Source organism: Bicyclus anynana, chromosome 10, assembly GCF_947172395.1.
Source record: "Bicyclus anynana chromosome 10, ilBicAnyn1.1, whole genome shotgun sequence".
NCBI lineage: Eukaryota > Metazoa > Arthropoda > Insecta > Lepidoptera > Nymphalidae > Bicyclus > Bicyclus anynana.
The window spans coordinates 6,497,428-6,523,212 of record NC_069092.1 but is presented as its reverse complement, the minus strand read 5'-3'; the positions used below and the strand labels follow the sequence as shown (position 1 = coordinate 6,523,212).

The following is a 25,785-nucleotide window of genomic DNA, read 5'->3' as shown; positions in this document are numbered from 1 at the left end:
TCAATCGCAAGAAAGCTATCGGCGACAAACAGAGTTTTTTCTCGCTTATATGTAAGAAGAAAATATAGTCAGTAACGTGTACTATGTGTATAGTATTTTTAGAAGATGATTTATCTGTCAGATTTAATTTAAAATTCAAAAATCAAAATCAAAATTAAAAATCATTTATTTCAAGTAGGCTCAGTTTACAAGCACTTTTGACACTTCACTTTAATAAATAATACCTAATGCACAGGTAGGTATAGGTAATATAGAACAAATAAACGAAGAAAATAATAATTTGAGTGTAATAGGCAAGCATCCTTTGTAGTAGGTACATAATCATATAAATGACGGAATTATCGCTGGACATACATAAAAAAAACCTACATATAGCCGAACGTAGAACCTCCTCCTTTTTGGAAGTCGGTTAAAAACCCATATCGTATGTGACCGATCATAGCATCTACATATCTATTGATAATTCAAATGATTATGAGTCTACCATTACAATTTTACTAAGTCTAATTTAGTGTATATTTTAGATAAAAATAATGTGCAATTTTCTGTAATTTTCTGTAGATATTGCTTTTGACATATTTAATTAACTTTTCTGTATCTTACTACACTGAGGTAGTTCTATACAGCTAGCTTATGGAATTCTATATATTTTCAAATGCCATTTAACTCGAGAAGTTTGCAATTCTCCCTCGAAATCGGAACATTTGAGCCAAATGAAAGAGTTCCGGCGCGATAGTATCGGATAACAAAGAAAGTTTTTACGGCCCAACTTCTAGTTCTTAGATTCGACCCGAGTTGCGATTCCAATTTAAGGAAAGGTGGTAATAAAATCTTTTACTTATCCATGTATTTACTGATTGTATGGACTTTAGTTACGATGAGTTACTTTCAACTACCTATAAACTAAAAGTATTTTTTTTTCACCTACTAAAAAAACCTCATCAAAATCCGTTGCATACTTTCAAAGATTTAAGCATAGGTATATAGGGAATAGGAATGTTGGGATATAGGGACAGATAAAGCGACTTGGTTTACTAATATATATAATACTATGTAGTGATATACGATGTCAATACGTCATAAGTGTCGGGCTGCAGACCTAACACCATTTAACTTCACACCACCCACCATGTAACGTAGTGACGTAGTGAGTCCAAAAAATCGATGGAAATTGCTTATTGGCGTCGACATTCTCGTGTCCAATGTATTTGTTACCTATTAAAAGACAAATACCTGCCTGCCTACCGTCTTTTTTAACTTTTTGAATTATTTGGAAACAAGTTATTGACTGTTGAGTCAATAACTACACTATTACTTACCCATGCAATGGTGTGGGGTAGAGTAATTCGCTCATACTTTTTTCGTGTCTTATATCTACTCGTAGGTAGGTACATCTGTGGCCTATATTATGTACCTAAGAGTAGGTACACATTTAAAACAGTTTTTATTTTAATAGCCTAAAACATCTTGTTCATACATTACCCCATAACACCTGGTCCCATACAATTTTATTAAGGCTACATCCAATCAAATTCGTTTTGGACATTACAATATAATCCGGCCGAATGCGGTAGGCGGAATTTATATTTAAATTTAAATTGGTACAGTCTATAATGATGTCTTTGAGAGACGCCGCGCCCCTCGTTTCTTTTTCCTTTTTATAATGTAATTTTCTTAAATCACCTCCGGTACTCAGCCCTCCAACCTGTCTATTAACGCTGATGTTATTCACCGCAGGCGAAAGGACGGTGATATCTTAGCTTTTATCAGACTGAAATAAACCGCGGAATAAAAGTATAAAGATATATTGAACAGGTGTCTAAAGTAAAGATATCTGTTAAAAGGTGTACAATGTACCTACCTACATACTTAGATGCACAAAGTACCTATATTCTGTAGATATTACGAGAAACGAGATTTAGAATAGACAGCAAATTGAAGCTTAGTAAAAATGTAACTCATACCTACTCATTTAGCTTGACTTCTGTGACTTTTTAACTGAAAATTTACATTCGAATAATATATTCTCCGTTCTCTTTCCACTCTGTATAAAACTTCCAGTTACAGTTGCTTATAATTGTACAATATCGTCAAATAAGGTGATAGAGTGTCAGATTATCTTTCTATGATCACCTTCATTATATTCGCCGATGGACGTCCACGGCAAGACATGGCCTTTTGTAGGAACTTCTAAACATCATGATTCTGACTCAGCTGCATCCAGCGAATCCCTGCAACTAGCTTGATGTCGTCAGTCCACCTGTTGAGGGGTTGACCAACACCGCGCATTCTAGTGCGGGGTCGCCGTTCTTGCACCTTGGGACCCTAACGTTTTGTGGCTCGTCGAACTATGTTTCCCGCTTATTGTACAATATCTATATAATCATACAAATAAAATTTGAAAATTTAACATGATATATTTGCAAAAACGGTTAGGTGTGTTATGGGTTAACTTTCATCACAAACTCATAAAAGTAATGTATTGCCTAATTTGTCATGCACAACACAATTAAACGAACACGATCATAAATCCATTAATTGCTTGTCACAGCGTCAATAGCATTTTATTCATACCCAATTAAGGATTTTGTTTCTCCTTTGATTCCATTGCGCGGGCGCTACTAAGAGCGTACGGTCATTCACCCCAAGCATCTGTTCCTATATTTCAGTCTTGGTATCAGACGGGTTCGAATAAATATCAACTTGCGCTGCACTTGGCCTGTTATCTCGCTATTAGAATACATTAGCCAGTAATAAAACTAAGTTTATCATCCATTTATAGACTTAACACCTAATTTTCACCTAGGGTAGGAAATTGAAATATAATACTCGATTTTACTTACATACAAGTTTTAATTAATATGTGAAATATTAACTGCAAATGTGCGCTTTTTCGTCATATGAAAAGCATAATTTTTACAAATTCGCATAAAAATAATTTATTTAAATCAGTGAAGCAATAGTATTATACTTGTAATATTTCTTACTAAAACAATGAAAAAGGACCCCAAAAACAGGTACATAACTTATGTACCTACTCGTATGTATGTTTACCTATGTAAATTTCTTGTGGAGTTTTCTTTCTTAATTTACAGAGTTTAAAACAATAATTGAATACCTACTGCCTAATACTATTGCTCCACTACAAAAAAGTAAGTTTTTGGGGTTCTTTTTCATTGTTTTAGTAAGAAATATTATATAATATAAGTAGTTATGTAACATAACTACCTATATTATGCATTTGTATCGGGATTTTTTAGTGTTTATAAAGTATGGTTTGTGTTCTTCCTGTATTCATTGAAAAAACGTTTTAAAAGGGTAAACAAAAAAATACCAAATAATAAGAGTTACAGAGAAAACTTTTACAAAATTAAATATACTTTACATGCTTTTAATTCTTTCCGAAGCTGTTGCTTCTACCAAGCCATATCTTTGTCGGCATTGCAGGTATCTTAACCTTTCGCCATATCAAAATCCTGTACGTGACTGCACGTCGGTTATTCTTTAGTCGGAAATAATAGGGAGTGATAATGCCCATAGCTATCCGCCATATTAACCTCTCAGCGGATCTGATTGGCGCTCGAAGCAACATGGTTGCCGTGTATTTATAAAAGGTGCCCGTTTTGTACGGACCCGTTTCTTACCGAATACCCGATTACGTACCGTGTGCCGTTAGTCGATTTTGAACCGTACTGCTCAGGTTTTTGGGTTATTTTTGCTTTGTAAAGGTATTTGATGCCTCATTATTTTATAAGGATTTTTATTTTTGAACGCTATGCCATCATAACTTTTGACTTGACTCCTTGACTTTTGGTTTGACTCCGATTTTTATAAATGTTTTAATTGTTAAGTATTTTTTTAAGTTTAGGTAGGTACATGCAAACTAAAAATGAAAATCCTGAAAATCAGCACTACAGCTCTCAACTGTAGTATCGAGCTGAGGCAGCGCCCCTTTCAGCTGAAATTCTTTATTATATTATTATTATATATTATACTACAGACAGAGGAACTTTGTAATTTAAGTAGGTATCTTTAAGTAGTTTGTAAGCTCTGTTAGTATTAGTTTGTAATTTCTTCTTTTTTTTAATTTGTATTTTTTAGCTGAATAAAGGATTTTATTATTATTATTATTTTATTATAAAAACAAGTCCTTAATTAACATAGGTAACAAGTACCTGCATATTTGTCAGATACACCTACTATTTAAATTCCATTTTAGTATGAAGTTATCAAACTAAAGTACTGACTTTACTTTGGTATTGAAATAAGCTTTAAATTAAAAATACTAGTTATAAGGTATTGTTTTCGTTGTCAAATATTTAATAATTGAATTAAAATTTAAGTATTTGGAGTATATTAGAGTTTTCTCAAATGCATATACCTAGTTGTTTAGGGCATACTAACACACTCTTACTTATTAAATCACCTGTCTATTTATTACCTGTCTATTTTGTTCAGGCTAATATTTCGAACGGTTGAAACAATTTTGATGGTACTTTCAGTGGGAGATAGAAAAGCTTATTGCGCAACATTTAACAATTTTTTTCATCCCACAAAATCCATGATTTGCGCGTAATTTCGAATTATACGAACGGGCGCCACGTTTTTTTTTATAAAAGAACAATACCTCTCTTAAGTATGACATACCTACCTAATATTCTTTCTATTACTATTTATCTTTGATGAAAAGTTTGAAGTTATTGAAGGAAACGTATCAACATCGCAGCGCGTCGTGTCGCTTATTTCCATCCAGCGGGGAGTAAGATTTACGAGCACTTAGCCGCTCACCGATTCGGCACATTCAGTCTCCGCAAACATTACCGACGATCTTCGGGCTTGTTGTTTTGCTCAATCCAATCGATTGTTTCTTGGAGGCATGGATCTTGTGGAAAATTTGGCAGTCTATTGTTAATAGACTATAAGCCCTTGAACAAAAATTACATGTGATTTTAACCAACATGAATAACGCTTAGAAGGCTGTCAGAAAATAACTCTGAGCACTATGCCGTCATTTCTGAGCGGTACAGGTGAGTACGTTTACAGTTATTTTCTGATATAGTAACAGCCTTCTAAGCGTTATTCACGTTGGTTCATTTCACAGGTAGTTTTTGTTCAAGGGTTTGTAGTCTATGAGTAGGTACATGATTGACTTTTATCAATCACCAATGACCAATATTCGTATTCCCCTCCAACTAGTCGGGAAAGATTGTATTAGGAGTGGGTACGTCAATAGACCAACGGGGCGGGGATCGAACCACTACCCCTCGGTTATGAGTCCGACGGCTCTTACCGTTGAGCTATTGAGGCTATTTTCATTTATTTAATTATTATTTATTTAATGAATCCCAGTGGATATGACCTCTGCCTCCGATTCCGGAGGGTGTGGGTTCCAATTCGGTAGGGCACCTGCAACTTTTCAGTTGTGTGCATTTTAAGAAATTAAATATCACGTGTCTCAATCGGTGAAGGAAAACATCGTGAGGAAACCTGCATACCAGAGAATTATCTTAATTCTCTGCGTGTGTGAAGTCTGCCAATCCGCATTGGGCCAGCGTGGTAGACTATTGGCCTTATCTCATTCTGAGAGGAGACTCGAGCTCAGCAGTGAGCCGAATATGGGTTTATGACGACGAATCAATCCTGTTACAATAAAATGATGAATTTTAGTATTCTCATTCGCACGAGAGCCTTTTTAACGGACGTCAAAGAAGCGTTTAAATACAACAAAAACATTCCCGAGTAGATCCAAGTTAACACAGCGTTTTTAAAATAAGACGTTATTTTTCGAGGTGTGTTGCATTTTCAATTTTTGGCGTTGGAAATAGACCTTTATTTACTTTCATACTATATTTGAACGCTTTTTTAACGCCCGTTAAAAAACTCTCGTGCGAATGAGGGCTTAGAGCGGCATTTGTTAGGATAGCATGACTTGTGCAATGTTGCTATTATTAAAGATGACTGTATTTAGGTACCATCTGGTAAGGCATCAAGCTTGATCCGTCAATAATTAAAAAAAAAACAACAAATTAAATCAATGCATACAGGTTGTATCATACAGTTCTAAGCATACTTGGAATTTAATTTTTATTATCAAGATTTTCCTTTTTCATCACAACCTTCCACTACCTATGGTATTTTTCTAAGCAAACCAAAATGTAAAACAATTTTATAGAGTTCTAATCCAGCGGTCGATCTATCTTACATTATTTAAGGTAAGTACTCACCGTAGAGTAGGTCCTATCGACATTCCACGCGCTATTTAAGGGCGTTAAGCAGGAAAATTATTTCGGGTAGCTGGTAGTAGGTAAACTAAACACTAAAACGCTCGGTATGCAAACAACTACGCATGCGAGAGGAACTATATATTTTAATAGTTTCACAATTGGTAGCTTGTTGTCCGTCCTCATATATCTGTTAAACAATGAAGTCTGTTTGTTTTAATAGGAAGAGTCCCTTCTGTTTTATGTAGCTGCATGGGAGAAACAATCTTGGACACCTCCAAATAGAGCTTAAAATCGCCTGAGTGGTTAGTGATTTTGATGTTTTATAAAGTAGGAAGGTATCTATAACTAAGGCTTGAGACTTGTGTGAGTTATATGTCCTGATTTTTGAAAAACATTGATTAGTTCGTTTGTGTTTTAATCTACCTATTATCTAGGCTATCTAGTTGTGTTTTAGTTACCTATAGGAAAATAATCTATTTACTTGAATACAACACGATTGTTTTAATAGGTAACCATTTTTTTTATTTTATACGTTGGATCTCAATCTAAAACAAAATGCAAAAGATAAACTTAGGTAGGCATTTCCTGAAAATATATATACATTAAGAACAGTGTGTAAGTCTCTAAAGAAATTATGTTTATATATATATCTATGGGTATAGATATCATATCATATGGCGAAGTATGGAATTTTGACGAAAACAAGCCGTCCCAATAAAAAAGAAAATTTATACAGCGTGATACAACAATAAATATGCACGTATTATTGTTGTATCACGTATTTTAAAAGGTAACCCGGTGGGAATCGGTTTGCTTGGATTCTTCGCCGCTGATAGATACCTATACCTATAAACATAATGAAAGAAAAACTTACAAGTAGGCAAAACTTTTTGCTCTCTTTGAATTCATACTTTTGATAATTAGGTTAGAGTACCTACATTAAATAGATTATTTTCATTGTCAGACCATAGGTGCAAGTAGGTAAGAATCTATTTATCTTTATAACTGTGTAGAGCCAAGTTTTGTTATTTAGCCCGGTACTCGCTTTATAGGCACAATCTAATATAATCCGGGCCTTCATTTAGAGAAGGTGCGGCCCGGCTTAGCCTGTCCTCGAGTTATCCCGGCAATTTAATAAATACCCGCCCAAAACAGTTCTGCAACTCGTCGGGATCCGGCGAAATTACATGCTTACATACGCAGAGCGTAAAACGTGTGGGTATCCTTTTGTGAAACAGGCTTCATTCGGGAACATTTAAATTTATTGCTTCTAAATTGGATTAAGTTTAATTGTTTAGGTATTTATTTCTCTTTGGTAACCTACCTATGTATTTTAAAATCATCATCATAATTAACTCATAGCTCACTTTTGGGCACCAGTCCTCTCTTAAAATAATAATAAGCACACTTACCTACACATTTTTAGAATATAAGTTAGGATTTAAATGAGCCTTCATTAAACATTTTCTCTGTTAGGTAGGTACTTTATTTTTCTGAAACATTATAAAATGATAGCGACGTGAATATGAGAATAAGTATTCGATATATTAGACAAAATCAAGTAGGTATATAATGTTACCTCAATATTTTCTCGGCGATTGATTTATAAAACTTGGTAAGTACATGTCAACAGTTTGCTAGAAAAAGTGGGGGCAGGTAGTAGTAAGGTAACCAATATAAATACATACATACCTATCATACGAAGCAAGTTACGACTACGGAACCATTTAAACCTAACTTTATATCTACTCGTAGTTTCGTCAGTGACGAACCGTCACACTTTGAGTCATACATATTTAAATATGCATATTATTCAAGTCAACGTTCTCTCGCGTAAAAAAAGTTTTCCCAAAAAAATCTAAAAGGACAAATATCTCGCTCAGCGTGGCCCAATTTCGCCAAGTAATTCATTCATATTCATACCCCCTTTCACCCTTTGTTCCTTGTTACGCAACCACGTCCTATTGTCCCTTTGTACCCCTTCTTCTTTTGTTAATTTTTATTTCGCTATCTCAGCTTATTGTTATTCAAATAAGTAATTTAGAAATTTGAGCGTCAAGACAAATTGTTTGAAGATTCGACCGACAACAGTGTCCCTTAAGTTTAATATTTGCATTTTGAAATTGTCTTCGTAGACCCAATTAAAATACCTATCATTATCAGCCGATTGACGTCCACTGCTGGACATAGGTCTCTTTCATGGACCTCCAAGTACAATGATCTCCCTATGATGAGCCGTCAACATCCAGCGGCTCTCTGCAACCCGCATGATTTCTTCGGTCCACCTAGTGGTCGACCAACACTCCGCATAAAACCAAAAAATCCCTATATAATATACATACTAATAAAATTTTAAAGTTAAGAGATAAATGGAAAAATAATCTAAACCCTCTTACCTAATGCAATTGTTATAAGGTATGATTGCATTTGAAGGCCTAATCTATTTATTTATTCACTAGTCTTCATTACACAGTCACCTATTAACACCCCAATACTTATTTTTTTCTAACATAACATGCTTTACATGCATTGTATACCTAAGGAAAACACGATGCCTTGCCAGGCAGGGCATTGGTAGGTATATAAATTAAGATTGAAAATAAAAAGAAATAATATTGTGAGTAGGCTGCGGTAGATTTTCTATCAAAGTAAATATTATGATAATCTAAAACACTCTGCACAGAAAATAGAATATTTGCCAGTAAAGGAGAGGCTTTATCAGCTAGGACGGTATGAACTCGAGATATCAAGCCGAGTGAGTCCTGCAGAAAATGGCTTATTTGCATTTGAATGATAATAACTTGGACCCGACCGAGAACTGGTTTTTACACTTGCTGCATCAGATTAGGGCACTTTGAGTTTAATTGGAGTTTCAAGTGGCGTGCAATGAAACCTTACATGGACATTTTTATCAAATTGTTTTAAGTGCGTCTGGTTTCTCACGGTGCTGTATTTTTATAAACCATTTTTAGGTACTATAGTAGATATATTTACTTTATACCTAGTAGTAACCTTGGCTGAGTTTGTTGTGGCTCGGACCAAGGCGCGTTTGGAACCCTCGTAACTTTAATTTTAAGTTTTCGAATGATTATTAACACCATTGTCTTAAGTTTAATATTATTACCTGACGTTTCGAAAGAGCTTGTAAACTAAGCCTATTTGAAATAAATGAATTTTGACTTTGACTTTGACTATAGTACCTAAATATACTGAAATAACTGAAACAATTAATTCTTAACAGTTCAGTTATTACCTAGTAGGTATGTACCTACTTTAGTATCATCATCATCATCATATTTAAATAACCTATTACAGAGCCAAGTCTCCTCTCCAGGAGTCCCACTATGTTGGAATGACGGGATTAGGATGTTAACATTTGACATTGTAAATATTTACAGATGCTAATGATAATAACCTGGACTGAATGTGCTCTCCGAGATACGAAAGTATATAACACCACTTACTTACTACTTTTTTAAAGACATTGTCTCTAAATAAATATTTGCTTATATTTCATAGCCCTGTCATGAATTTGAACACTGGTGTTTATTGATCCAAAACCACACCCCCATACAATAACCACTGGACCTACATGGGCATTTAATTTTAGCATAGTCCATACTTTAGTTCATTTATCGTGTATCTGCGAAGCAGGCGTACCTACTTTGCACCTACCTAGGTACATATACTTTGTAGGTAAACTTCTATTTTTCATGTAGGTAACGATGTATATACGAGTTTATATGCCGAGCTGAGATTTGAAGAATCATGGCGTCAAGCCTCACAAACTTCATGAATCCCAATGTCCCGGAAAATATAACAAGGCGATTTATATTCGGGGGTGGTTCGGGCCGCGCTCGTTTTTCTATCAGCAATCTGGCGAGATGTGTGCTCCGTAAAATATATCAAGGTAACCTTTATTAGGTACTTACTTGAAATATTTCTACAAGTTATTTGAATAGTTATAGTACAGTAACTACGTCAGTGGGATTAGGACAAAATTATGTGAAAGAAAATGTAAATTAGTCTATAAGAAGGTATACGTAAGTAGGTAGTTGCTTGTTTATTTTTATTTACATTACATACTTACCTATGTACTTACCTACTTAATAATGAATTTTCAAGTTTTGATGACTTCCTATACTTTAATGAAATGGAAACAGCGTTATGTTTGTGTGTTTGAGATGTTTTTGGAATGACAAAGAGATGAAATGTTAAATTGATCTCAGTTCAGTATTAATAGATACGGCGTAATATTACTAAATCCAGTCACGAAAAACAGTTGCATCCTGCTGAAAACAAGCACCGAATCACAAACAAAGGGGTGGCGTTGAAATAATTTCTAATAAGAAACCACCGCCCCGAGACAAAAGGTTTCTGTTAAGGGACGCGTTATTTTTATACGAGACGGTCACTGAATAACAATATGGGGATTTCTTCGTATAAATATCTTAATAAAAACCCGGGGAATATACAATCATATTCTGATCATGCGTCCACTTGCTTCCTTTTCACTGAGCGTCAACTAAATGATTTTGGTCCTTTTGATTTATGCTCATTTAGTATTCGATGATTTATATTTATTTTAAAGGATGTTCTTTGTTACTCGATGTCTAATTTGCCTGTAAATGTACCCAGTGCTTCGTTTGGTTGTGAGAAAAATAAGCTACTTAAAGGAGCTTGCAAATTATTACTTGCTAACTAGTGCAGCATACGTAACACAGATGCTGTATACTTAGTAATGGTGCAGCTTACTTCGGATGAAACAACATCATGTTACATAAGGAGTTTGTATACCTACTACATGGTGCCAGTTACAACTATATTAATGGTTCGCTTTTTTTTTTGCCCTTGACTACAATCTCACCTGATGGTAAGTGATGATGCAGTCTAAGATGGAAGCGGGCTAACTTGTTAGGAGGCGGATGAAAATCCACACCCATTTCGGTTTCTACACGGCATCGTACCGGAACGCTAAATCGCTTGGCGGTACGTCTTTGCCGGTAGGGTGGTAACTAGCCACGGCCGAAACCTCCCACCAACCAGACCTGGACAAATTAAGAAAATCTCAATCTGCCCAGCCGAGGATCGAACCCAGGACCTCCGTCTTGTAAATCCAACGCGCATACCACTGCGCCACGGAGGCCGTCAAAAGCTTTGTTGATTACTCGTAAGTATGGCGGTCCAGGATTTTTTTTCTCAGTGTTACTCTCCCCCCGCCGGATCTTTTTATATTTCCCTACATTTGTGCATTCACTTCAAAGTTAATTAGACTTTATAGAGCGTTCCTTCCCAATTCCGTTTTACTCTCGTCTGACGCACGCCAAGACTTATTCATTGGAGGGAGGCGCAGTGCGCGGGTATGGGAGGGGAGGCCTTGCCCGAAATAGCAAATAAATGAGACGAAAATGTAAATGTTGCGCTTCAAAGATGAAAAGCGCGCCGCTCGCTGGGCTTGTTAAGCTCATCGCAAATGTACCAGAATTAGGAGTGGAGCTAAAATAATTTTCAGCCCAGATGTAACAGAAACTGGCTTATTATTTACGTAATATCTATATCTACAAACTGTATAACGTTTATTTAAAACCTTGTTAATAAACTGTACAAGACATCCCTAACGGCTCTACTGCTTTTTTATTTACATCTTTGACAGCATTACTTAACTCATGTAGGTACTGACCTAACCAATTATTTTGAAAATTTACCTTAACCTATTAAGTTATAATTTAAATGCTGCTGCCTAGGTTAACATACATCTACAGTAATATTATAAAGCAGATAGATTTCTATTTTTTTATGTAACGACCAAACAAACAACTGGACTGATTTGAAAAAGTCTTTCCCTATGGAAAGCTACATTATCAGGGTATAGTTACCGTATTTCCACGGGAATGGTAGATAACTCTACTACTGAAACCGCAAGGTTCTGCTAGTAACGCCTGCGTGGAATTCAGCTTTTCGCAAATCCCGCGGGAACCATGGATTTTTCCGGGAAAAGTTGCCTACATGTTAATCCAGGATATTATCTATCTTCAATTTAAATTTCAGCCAATTCGGTCCAGTACCTAGTTGCGGCGTTAAAGAGTAACATACATCCAAACAAACATTCATACAAACTTTCGAGTTTATAATATTAGTAGGATTAGTATTTGTACAATAAATAGGGAAAGTTCCCCAAGCTATAACATAAAGTTATTCTATAAGAATGTCCGGCTCTGTATAGGTAGGTACACGCCAGTCGTCTCTGTTCCAGGAAGTTAAGTTTGTTATGGGGAACACGTCTCTAGCCAAAACAATGGAATCCATAACCCGACTAAATGAGCTGACGACGACGGCATCAAATTGCTGCGAGTTCTGACTAAATTAATAGGTACCTTTAGCCTAACATAGAAGTAAAAAGTGATTAGATATACATATAAACATAACACTGACTGATATAGAATTCTATTGGTAATATACACAGGTAGAAAGATATATTGTCTCTTACATGATAACTGATAATATAAAATGTATACATTTAGGAGTCTAGAAGAACAACATACCTACCTACCGACCAATCAGTAAAGAAGAGACCGCAAATCTACTGTTTATTAATACTCTAAATCTCATAGATTCAAAGCTTTGTTTTTAATTAATAAAATACGAGTATGTAACCGACCTTTAGGTAGGAACTTAGAAAAAAGTTCTTGGGCATTATAAACCTTAATTATTTGATTCTGAATGATTTCTCATTCCTTCATGCAAATTTTTAGGTATGGAAAATTATTTATCTACAACAATAATAATTTCGAATAAGTAGATAAAATCCACCCAAAACTAAATGTCTCATGTCCTACGTATCTATATGAGTACAAAATCACTGCAGAGTTAATCTCGTTATGTGGGTAGGTATATATTTAGTAGTTTCATCACGACGCTCGCAAAAGTTAATAAAGTCACTGCACAATATCTGCGAGTCAGCCAACGTATATTTTCCCGAATAAGTCCGCTTAATAAAAGTCGTGACATATGTCCGTGTGTTGGCTGCGGTCCCCCGCTTATCTCATATTGCATTGGCAATAACCGATTCGGATAAACAGGTTTCATAATGCAATTCAATTGTATTGAGGAAATTGTTTTAGCGAACCACAAATTTTGAAATAAAGTTTTGATTTAAAAATATTTTCTTTTTGTTTTGAAATAGTTCTGTAATATCTGGTTGAAATAGTGTTATAGTTTTTATATTGGGATGAATGAATAACACGTTCAGTTATCATTATTAGAATACGTTTAAAATACTAATAAATAAAAAGACATACAATTTTAGCAGACTCAGAAAAGATTACTAAAATAAGAAAACTAATGTCGAACAAAGGTTATGATTCACAACATTTGTCAGGACAACTTAATTAACAAATCAAACTGTAACCAAAATAAGATTCTAGAATGATACAGTGAATATGTGATACCTTAAGTGAAGTCACGCACTTGTGAACGATGTGTGTAGTGTTAAAGGCGCCTTTGACAGTATGCGAGCACACTGAAGCTGCCCGTACCGCAAGTCGTTGCAACGCGGCGATAACACAATTTTTAAAAAACATTTGAACTTTTTCACAATTACAAGTTAAGTAAGACAATTAGGCATTCAGATATAAAAACAACAGTTTAATCCTACATTACGTCGGCATTTAAATAGATACAACTTTCATTAGTTGCTATATTTATACAACAGGTATGTTTGTAGTTAATAAGTACGTTATATAATATCAGCCCAAGGTAGATACATAAGCCACCGACAAATTTACATCGCGACCTCGCTATAAAGCGGACATAAAGTCGCGAAACAAAGAGATGCATTTATCTCCGCCTTTCTAAATACGATCTCCAGTTGGTATCATAAACTGAATCGCGATGCACTTTTGTACTGGGATAATTGGAATGCAAATAACCTACTTACCTAAATGAATATATAGGGGCGATATGTAGGAGCATAATCATAGACTTTACATCACATTATAATAAGTAAAAATAACTTTTATTTTGTCTCATCATCATCATATCAGCCGATAGACGTCCGCTGCAGCTAGTCTATTCTGTAACGATATTTTTATAACTCGCAAGTACGAGTTTCGAATTCACCTCTATCTCTCTCTGTTTAACACGATACTATAGAATGAGAAAGATAGCGATGAATCAGAAACTCACGTTTGCGAGTTATACAAAACATCGTTAGAGAATAGCCGTGCTGGACACAGGGCTTTTCGATCGATCGAATTTATCACGCAGTGATACTTAGAGCATAGCCGCCCGCTGTGTAACCGCATAAATCCAACTCTTTTAATATGCTTGAAAATATTAAACTATAGGACTATTTCCGAAGTCTGCGATTTTTTTTATACTCTACAAGTTAGCCCTTGACTACAATCTCGTGATGCAATCTAAGATGGAAGCGGGCTAACTTGTTAGGAGTAGGAAGTCCACACTCCTTTCTATTTCTACACGAAAAAAACCTCAATCGACCCAGCGGGGAATCGAACCCAGGACCTCCGTCTTGTAAATCCACCGCGCATACCACTGTGCCACGGAGGCCGTTAAGTTTACCTACAACTTCTTTTTTTCAACTTCTGTTCTAATTTCTAAACTCCAAAAAATAATTTACTTTTCAAAAAAGCTAACCAACCAACAAATGTGTAAGGATTTATCTTAATCAAACGACTCCATTTACCCCGTGTCATAACGCTATCAAAAAAGCACATCGCTGCATCGTAAAGTGCCTCCACGAGATCCTTGATACTGTACTTCTCAGAAAAGTGCACTACCTTTTTTGCATCGTGCATACTTCCTTACACATAACATAACATGGCCATTACATACTGTAATTACTGAAATAACGATTCCTTTTGTTGTTTTTTTGGTCATGCACTTAACATACAAAATATATGACGTAATCTTCACGTAGGTCTTCCACTGTAAAGATTATCAGCTTTATACAACCTCATAAATAAAGAAGTACACGTATACCTAAAGGTGTTAATAAATTTAAAATTTATTAATTTCAGTTTTGAGTTTGCAACATTAAGTAGGTACTTTATTAAGTATTTTTTTAGATATAATGGAAAATAACAAAAAACTGTTTTCTTAATATTAAACAAACAAAATTTAAAAAGGTATTTACTAAACTTGTTAAGTTTGTTAAATATTTTGGTAATTAGAGTAAAGTGTTGTTTGATTAAATACAACAGAATAAATACCCTCTCGCTTTGATTACATACTAACATAAATGTATCATAAAATTGTATTATGTAATGAATAATCAGGTATACAAGTTGTTTGCGAAAGCGAAATCAATTCGGCAAATACGGAGGCTCTTCTCTTGCATTTCGAACCCCGTAAATATTTTATGGCCCAGGAAAAAATACACGAACAAATTACGGAAAAATATTGGGAACATTTTTCAATCCTATTCCTTAAGTGGAACAAACCATAAAAATAAATTTAGCGCTTGTGGGCATTTATAGCTGAGATTTCTAGAGCTTTCATGGAGGGGGGCACGCCGTTTCCCTTCTTGCTAATGGAGGCTTCAAGGATGGGAAAGGAAAACCGTTTTATTACTTTTTATTGTAAAGAATATTGAAGGTTTATAATTTTGTTCAAAGATTTTTTCATTATTTTTACACTTATTAAACTTGTAGTTTTAGCTATAGACTTAAGTACTTGTTTCATTATTTATCTGGTAAATTGTAGACCGTGTCAGTTAAGAACATTGCTAAAAACTTCATTTAAAACTAGCTGACGCCGCGTGGTTTCACCCGCGTGGTTCCCGTTCCCGTAGGAATACGGGAATATTGTATAATTTATAGCATTCCTCGATAAATGGGCTATCTATCACTGAAAGAATTTTCCAAATCGGACCAGTAGTTCCTAAGATTAGCGCGTTCAATCAAACTAACAAACGAACAAACTCTTCAGCTTTGTAATATTAGTATAGATTTTCAAAACATCGATTCTGTACTTCTATTCTAGGTAGGTAGGTATACCTAAATTTACCACACACACACCCACAAACTTTACTTTTTGTACTTCTAAGGTAGATGTTAAAAGGTATCATGTCTATCGTGCTGGAATAAGAAATACGATTGTTGTTCAGACCTTCGAAAATTGTTACTTATAGAAATATTACTGTCAGTTCTCAAGGTTCCTGCCACCAAGAGTCAGGACAAAATTAAATTGTTTTAGTGCTCTAAATAAAAATTTTGGGGGTCAGAGTCACTCGCGTCCGTAGGTAATACCGAAGTTTGGTTCCAACCCTTGATACCCTACACGTGACCCCTGGGTGGTGCTAAATGAGTGACATTTCATGAGGTGGTAGACTTCGGTCGTGGCTTGAAAAACCACCCTGCGATCAAAGCCGCGTCGCCAAATGACTGATTATGGCAGGTAACTGTTACGATTAGTCGTGTTCCGGCGCGTTGGTCGCAAAAGCCGTCATAAGGAATTGGGTCTGTACAGTAGCTCTGCTTTCTGTGACAGAACCTGATCTGTGGAATAGATGCACCGGAAGTCTCGATTTGGAGGGTAGCGGGATCCGAAGCACGGTTCTCCGCTGGCCGACCGCAGTTAGTAGGGGGCCCAATTGTAGGTTAGCCACCTACGAAAGGCTGCCCCGCCAACTAGCGAAAAATCCTGGAATGGCTTCCATCGTGCCGGTTGGCGTCCGGAGAGAGGGTCCGATGGCGATTTCCAGGGGGGTTCGGGCGTCCCCGCAGTCTCCATTCGAGCCTTTCATTAGTGTATCTTTTTTATCAGATTGTGGAGTCTATGATTGCAGAGCCTCGTACAACTTCCACTTCCTTTACCCTATTCACTTGATAATTATGCAGCACAAGAAAAAGAAGAGTAAATTTGTTCAGCGGTTGCACCCCCTCTCTCTCAAAGTGCATCTCACTAATATAAGGGGATTGCACTCCAATCTCGTTGCAGTCCATCATCATCTTGAGACTGAGAGGCCGAATTTATTCTTCTTGACGGAGACGCAAATCAGTAGTCCAGCAGATGCAGCGTACCTGCATTACCCGGGATATGCGTTGGAGCACAATTTTAAATCTCACGCTGGGGTGTGCTTGTTTGCTCGTAATGACATCTGTTGCCGACGTCTCCGTAACTTGGAGGTGCCCAACTTCTCCATCTTGTGGTGCTTATTGGATATGGGCATGGAGCAGATCGTGTATGCTTGCATCTATAGGTCGCATACCGGTGATCAGGAGACAACTCGGATGTTTCAATATCTTACCCAGACGGCTGACATTGCCCTGCGTCGGTATCCTGCTGCTCAAATAGTATTTCTGGGGGACTTTAATGCCCATCACCAAGACTGGCTGTTCCCATACCAGACTACAGACCACGCTGGAAGAGAGGCTCTTAAATTCTCCTTGTCATTAGGTCTCTCTCAGCTAGTCCATGAAGCGACGCGGATACCTGACATTGAAGGTCACACACCTAATTGTCTGGACCTTCTGCTGACTTCCGACCCAGACCAGATTACAGTGTCAGTTGCCGCACCCCTTGGCACATCCGATCACTGTGTGGTCAAGTCGGTTTCGATGTATTACCCTCCAAAGTCTGGCTCTGCCGGTACTAGGCGGGTATGGCGGTTTAAGTCGGCAGACTGGGATGAGATGCGGCACTTCTTTGCATCTTACCCATGGCGGCAGATATGCTTCTCTTCTAATGATCCGTCGAGCTGCGAACAAGCTATATCAAAGGTGATACGTCAGGGTATGGAATTTTTTATTCCATACGCTGGCATATCTCTGGATGGCAAGGTTCCTCGGTGGTATAACTCTGCTTGCGCTGATGCTGAAATCCTTAAAAACTCAGCGTTTGCAGCGTGGGCTGAAGCCCGTACCACTAAAGCTCCGGATATCTCTGCAAAGAAGAGAGCATTCAACTTAGCTGCCAAGTCCTACAAGAAGGTTCTAAAGAAGGCTCGTTTCAACCGTACCAACCGCATTGGGGCCAAATTAGCATCTTATCCACGGGGTAGTAAAGCTTTTTGGTCTCTCGCGAAATCGGTTGAAACCAACTTCTGTCGTCCTTCGCTTCCACCCTTGCTGAAACCGGATGGATCGCTGGCTTTCACCTCAAAAGACAAGGCTAACATCTTAGCGACTCTTTTTGCGGAAAATTCACAGCTCAATGCTGGGAGCACCTCCCCTCCAAACCTTCCATCATGCGACACTGTTATGCCAGAGATTCGCATACGCCAATGTGAGGTTTTGAAGGTGCTCCGCAGCTTGGATGTGAATAAGGCCAGTGGTCCTGATGGAATACCAGCAATTTTATTGAAAACATGTGCCCCTGAGTTGTCTCCTGTTTTAACTCGCCTGTTCCGTCTCTCCCTTAAGTCTGCTCAGGTTCCGAAGGCTTGGAAGGTTGCTAATGTACAACCTGTACCAAAAAAGGGAAGCCGTGCCGACCCGGCTAATTACAGACCTATTGCAATCACTTCCATACTTTGTAAAAGTATGGAACGTGTATTGAACAACAGGCTCCTGGCATACCTCGAGCAAAATGATCTCCTTTCGGACCATCAGTACGGTTTTCGTCGCAACCGTTCGACAGGTGATCTTCTAGTGTATGCCACTTACATCTGGGGTGAAGCCATCGAGAAGCATGGTGAAGCGCTCGCTGTTTCACTAGACGTCTCGAAGGCTTTTGACCGGGTCTGGCATGATGGCCTTTTAAGTAAACTTCCTGCCTACGGGATTCCCTCTAGCCTATGTCGCTGGATATCAGATTTCCTGAGCGAACGATCATTTCGAGTTGTCGTAGACGGCAGCTCGTCTGATCCAATGGCAATCAATGCCGGAGTTCCTCAGGGATCAGTTCTCTCCGCTACACTCTTCCTGCTGCACATAAACGACCTGCTCAAGCCAGGTTTATTTGGGTATGCCGACGACAGCACTGTAACGGATAGATATATGTCCAGTCCTCGCGCTAGTGGGGCTGAGACCCTTGAGCAAAGAGAGACATTGGTAGAACGTGTCAATTTGACCTTAAACAAGGTGTCGGACTGGGGAGACGCCAATCTAGTCAAATTTAATGCTACCAAAACACAGGCGTGTTTATTCACTGCGAAAAGGAGTCCATTCCAGTTTACTCCTACTTTCCGGAATACACCTGTTCCGATCACCGACAGTATTGAGCTTCTAGGTATTACAATATCGTCCAAGCTCAACTTTGGAGAATGCATTGAGTCCAAAGCAGTAACAGCTGGTAAGAAGCTCGGTATCCTAAATAAGGTGAAGCGCTACTTCACGCCGGAACAACTTCTTACTCTTTACCAAGCTCAGGTTCGTTCGTGCATGGAGTACTGCTCCCATTTATGGGATGGATCGGCCAAATACCAGCTTGCTGCTCTGGACTCGGTGGATCGCCGAGCTAGAAGGCTCATCGGTAACGAGGCGCTAACTAATGCGAAATTGCAATCATTAGAGCATCGCCGAAAAGTTGCCTGTCTGTCGGTGTTCTACAGGATTTATTTCGGAGAGTGCGCTCAGGAACTTTTCGATCTAGTTCCCTCTTCACCTTTTTACCACAGAACTGCCAGGCATCGCAGAGGTCTGCATCCATACGTAGTTGATGTCCCCTGGACTCGTACGAAGCGTTTTGGTTCTTCGTTCCTGATCCGCACTGCGAAATTATGGAATGCCCTTCCAGCTTCAGTTTTCCCTACCACCTACAACATGGGTGTATTCAAGTTAAGAGTGAATAGGCATTTTCTAGGCAAGCGCGTTCCACCTTAGGCTGCATCATCGCTTACTGTCAAGCATGATTGCTGCCAAGCGCTAGCCTATATAACGTAAAAAAAAAAAAAACCGAGGTGTCGACAAAATTATCAGATGAACCACCGCCGCTTGACAGTTCGTAAAATTTATAACACCTACCGAATTAAATTGAGTGCAGACGAAGATTGCTCTCACCTTTGAAGGAGGAAGGACGCCCCTTTTTTATCAGTTTTTTTAATTAATCCCAAAATGTATTTATATTTTGGTAAAAGTAAAAATAATACGATATATTTTAATCATTTTCAAACTAGAGGACGTCCGCGACTTTGTCCTCGTTAAATTTTCTTATCTATTTCCAAATAAAATCTATTTCCATTCATATATTTCAACCAAATCGGTTCAGTAGTTGCGGCGTTAAAGAGTAACAAACATTCATACAAACATCCATAAAAACTTTCGCGTTTATATATATTAAGATACTCTCTAAGTAGGTGCTAGAGCAATAGGGAACTTTTAATCCCGGAAAAATCTATGATTTCTGCGGGATTAATGAAAACATAAAATAACGCGAACGGAGTCGCGAGCGTATCTATTTTTTATTTATTTATTTACTTAAGAAATTAATGACAAAGATTTTTCTTCTTTGTGCTCGTAAGCACACTTGTCGGCTTTTCTGAGTAATGAGTCAATGCTTTTCTAAGTAGGTACTTATATAAAACTATTTTTTTAAATATTTTACACGCTAATAATCAATGAACTTCCTAATAGCTTGATTCTTTACTGTTGTTATAAATGTTTTTGTACCATTTTATGAACTTTCATGCATTACAATGTAGGAACAACGAAAATACTGTCTAGTTTAATGATTTCTTAATAACTCCGACCGTTTAAAATTACTTATGCCTTGCTTTTTCCTGTATAATTTTACTGCCGAGAGTCCAATAAGAAAATGGACTACAGAATCGTATATTCAAAGGAATTATTATACTTGGTGGTAGTAAAATCGAACTTGTTATGATCATTTGCCTATTTAATTTACTACGGATAAGTAGGTAACTTACAATGTAAAGCGATGTATGTACGCGTGAAAATAAGCCACGTAGGGTGAATTAATATTGTGTAGCTTAACATTTAGTATTACACCGGCTTCTAGCTGTACATGGGACTTTCCAATAATTGTCTTGTTTAGTGAAAATAATATTTATTACTTATTTACGAGTAGTCACATAGTAGGTACCTATATGTTGACACAAAAGAGTAATATAAAAAAAATTCCAAAAGTTCCTGTTTGTGAAAATCTATGTAATATAATAAAAGCGAAAGGTCACGCATAACGAAATATTTATTATTTAACCGCTTAACGTACAAAGATGATGCAAGGATGTAGGTATTCAAGGAGTAGTTCATAGTTAATAGACCTCCATTAAGAAGGATTTTTCGACAGGGCCGGATTAAGGAGGTTTAAGGGCGGATGAAGTAGTGGACGTCTGTTAGTAATACCGTTAACCTGTTTAACTATGTATAAAGTAGGTATACCTATATTGACATGAAATATACAAGTATTCTACAATATATTTGTTTAATTAAAGGTACAATGAATAAGTTGATTTTCATAGTAGGTTACTGTTTTTTTATATTATGAAGCTGATAAATATGTGTCGTGAATTACAAAGGTAATAGTAGAGATATTGCTCGTAGTAGGTACGACATTATAATATTTTTATATGTATAGGTACCTATTGATAGGTATTAGTTATTATAAACCGACATTTGACCTCATAACATGTGCTATAAAACATCTACCTTATTAACGTCTTGGAAACTTTTGAAAAATGTTTATTATCAAGTTTTCTTTGTTTACTGGTAAATATACAATCGTCGTCATCAACCCATATTCGGCTCACTGCTGAGCTCGAGTCTCCTCTCAGAATGAGAGGGGTTAGGCCTATAGTCCACCACGCTGGCCCAATGCGGATTGGCAGACTTCACACACGCAGAGAATGAAGATAATTCTCTTGTATGCAGGTTTCCTCACGATGTTTTCCTTCACCGATTGAGACACGTGATATTTAATTTCTTAAAATGCACACAACTGAAAAGTTGGAGGTGCATGCCCCGGACAGGATTCGAACCCACACCCTCCGGAATCGGAGGCAGAGGTCATATCCACTGGGCTATCACTGCTCTAATATGAAATATATATAAATATACAATATGTTTCTTCTTTTATTCAATGACAAGTTAGTCCTTGACTGCATCACACCTGATGCTAAGTGACGATGCAGTCTATCACACGTAGGTACAATGTAAAATATACGTATTAGACCAATAAATAGCTTGGCGGTGCGTCTTTTCCGGTAGGGCGATAGATACCGATATTAGATAGTAACCGAAAACCAGACCCTACTGGCCTATTCACTATTTCTTTATTATCAACCTATTAAAATAAACATCAAATCGATTGAGAAATGTCATCTACTCAAAGGTTTTTAAAAGAAATGTCGTCTCTAGCGCGTCAAAGTGAGGCGAACAAAAGCGGCTAATTATTGTCTTAATTTCATTAAGTTGCATATTAAACAACGCAAGTTATTTAAATAAATAGTACCTGAATATTGTATAAAATGTCAAGTTGTGTGTTCAGAAACTGTAAAATCTATATATACCAGTAGTGAAGGCTGAAATTTTGTAATAGGTAACCCGATTATGGGTTTTTTAGTCATGCGAACAGGCGTTTATTGTAAACATTGTAGAAATGCTGTGGTAATATTATATACCTATTTCGAGCGTATAAAATAAATTACAATAAGAAATATGTACGAGTATTAAGGATTTATGATTAACATATGAATGATATTCACCATTAGGCACCGGATGACATTTGTTACATAGAATATCAATTTCTTATATGTCAACTAACATACGTCAAAGTTAGTGAAATAGTCTGCAGATCTAACCCAATTTTAATATATTAGATCGAACCTCTATTATAGCTGAGACTTGGTCGCCAACTATGGGCCTTATTAGAAGGCTCAAAGTCACTCAGCGGGCTATAGAGCGAGCTATGCTTGGGGTTTCTCTGCGTGATCGAATCAGAAATGAAGAGATCCGCAGATGAACCAAAATGCACTGACATAGCTCAGCGAGTCGCGAAGCTGAAGTGGCAATGGGCAGGCAGAATAGTTCGCTGAGCCGATGGACGTTGAGGTCCCAAAGTGCTGGAATGGCGACCCCGCACCGGAAAGCGCAGTGTTAGTTAGTGAGGTCTTCAATATGTATAATAAATCAATATTTATATTTTTCCAGGCGTGTTGCGGGCAAGGGTAAGGCGCGGCGTCCCTCGCGACCGACCTTACTAACAGGTGAGGCGACGACGCCACACAGAACATGATACTAAGGTTTGAATATGAACTTTATTTTTACTTATTTAGAGTGCACTTTTGCGTAACTGCATGCCCAGCTTATTTACTGCAATTAACGCTTGACCTTTCGTACCGGTAGGTACAGCAAATGAGAGAACAGATGATTTACTCGAACCTTGCGGGTAATTATTTACTTCTTTATCAGTATTTTAAATGTTTAGTTATAGAATAAATATGTCGAATAGGCAGTAACTTGAAAATATTATAAGAATATACAATATTTCTAAAATTTATACTAATAAGTATTTTAAAGAGGAAAGATTTGATTGTATGTTTGCTTGTTTGTTTGCATTCAATAGGCGCTGAAAATATACTTACTGAACCGTGTGCCTAGTGGGAGTTTCATTATTTTCATACTGTTACTATCGCGTTGACGTAAACGCGAATTTATATATACACTATACGTATACTAGTATACTGATGTATACTGATGTTTGACACATTGACCTTTTTCAAGGTCAATGTGTCAAACATCAGTGTGGTGTTTGATGCTTCTGCTGCTTGAGTTTAGATCTTTTTTTTTATTCTTTACAAGTTAGCCCTTGACTATAAGATCTTGGTCTTGCCTTGCTCAGGTGGTTTAGGCATCGGAAGCTACAATTATAGCTTAGGCGCATGTGGCACAGTTTTAAAATAAACGTTTTTCTTACTTTCTTATTTTCATGTCGAATAAATAAAAAAGACAAGTGGATACCTAAAGTAAAACACGCATATAAAAACTTTGATTAAATATAAGTCTTACGTGTTTTTACACCACCTGGCATGTAGAGACGATAGACTATCGTAACTCGTAAAAATCTATTTATTTGCATGCGTTTGTCTGTGCGTGTCTATATATCACTGCGGGGGAACCACTGGTGCTGCTAAAATTATACGGGTTTTATAGCGTAAAAAGTTTTTCATTTTGATTTGTCTAACATTTGTCGTGTTCTCACGGTCACATTACGTACTTAGACAAAAGACTTAGTAGACTTGTAGACCTCTCTGGCCCAGCAGCAGTAAAAAAATATTTAAAGATGGTCGCCGTAGTTAGGTGCGAGGCTTTATGCATCCCGACGTGTCTCAGTCGAATTTCACGCAAGCGCATTTGCATTATTATTGCATGCCCTCAGGCCTTACGACACGTTGCCGATAGTGTTGCCAGGTGTACTGATATGCAAGGAACGACCCGATTTTTGGGTAATGTTGTATCCTTGATTATGACCGGGAACCGGGCCATCGAATAAACCGAAATTGGGGTCACAGTTCACTTGATATTTTAAATAGTTGTCAAACAGCATTGCACTGTATCATTCTGAAAGGTAACTATAAGCTTAGATATGTAGCTAAAAAGGACTTGTGACTCATTTTGAAGGATAGAAGGCAACAATAGGTACCTACTAGGAGTAATTTTAGAGGCAAAGCTCTGTTACAGGCAGTGATTTTCCAGTGGGAGCAGGTTGGCCGTCCGCTTGCTCCGTCAACTTTTCAAGTACCTATTACTTGAAAAGTAGTACTCGTACTATTTAAATAAGTAGAGGAAGTAAGAATGTACTGAAAAATCATATCTGCAAACTTTATTTGTTTGTTATAGCTTAACCAATGGTACAAATTAAATTTAAAAAGTAAGTAGGTACGGTACATCCAACAAAAAAAAATGATTTACAAAATCCATTTTGTATGTAGCTCCCTTAACAGTAGTAACAAAAATCCCGAGTATCCGAGTATATTTTAACCTACTATTCCGAAATTTGACAGAGAACCTGGCAACACTACTTCAAGTGCGCTCGTGTCATGGCAAATTTAAAATGCAGCATGCACCTATGCATTCATGCATTAATCTACACAATCACATTATAAGCGATCAACGTTACATTTACTGATTCGGAGGAGCTCTGTCTGAAAATAAAGAACTGTAACTACTAGGTACATAAACAGCCTATCCTATAATAATAATTAGCAGTAGGTATGTGATATAGATGCGAAGCTGAAGTGGCAATGGGCAGGCCACATAGTTCGAAGAGCCGATGGACGTTGGGGTCCCAAGGTGCTGGAATGGCGACCCCACACTTGAAAGCGCAGTGTTGGTCGGTGTAGGAAACTGCTGGATGCTGGCGGCTCGAGATCGTTATGCTTGGAGGTCCATGCAAGAGGCTTATGTCCAGCATCGGACGTCCATTGGCTGATGATGATGATGATGATGATGGGATATATAATTTTATGTAATCGGGAGCTTACATAAAGCAGCTACCTATTCACCTTATGCATGATGATTTGATATTTATAATTAGTTTTATAAATGTTATATGAGTGTATTGATAATAGTAGGTGTATCAAAATTTATATTTTGTGTGATGTTTAAATGTGTATTGTTGGAGTACCTTCTTATTATTTAAT

General features: G+C 37.2%; 1 protein-coding gene across 4 annotated transcripts in view; it reads left to right on the top strand.

Moving 5' to 3' along the window:
* The window catches only part of LOC112057786 (homeobox protein abdominal-B), a 123,396-nt gene that overhangs the window by 77,338 nt on the left and 20,273 nt on the right, over window positions 1-25,785 (top strand). For 2 of the 4 annotated variants that reach the window (XM_052883841.1, XM_052883843.1), the window contains one exon: window positions 23,294-23,349. Coding sequence is in view for 2 of the 4 variants with exons in the window: in XM_052883839.1 (XP_052739799.1) it covers window positions 23,375-23,385 (11 nt within the window). In the remaining 2 variants the exon portion in view is untranslated. Of the gene's footprint in view, window positions 1-23,293; window positions 23,386-25,785 lie in introns of all 4 variants that reach the window. The other 2 variants (XM_052883839.1, XM_052883840.1) reach the window with 1 other exon arrangement.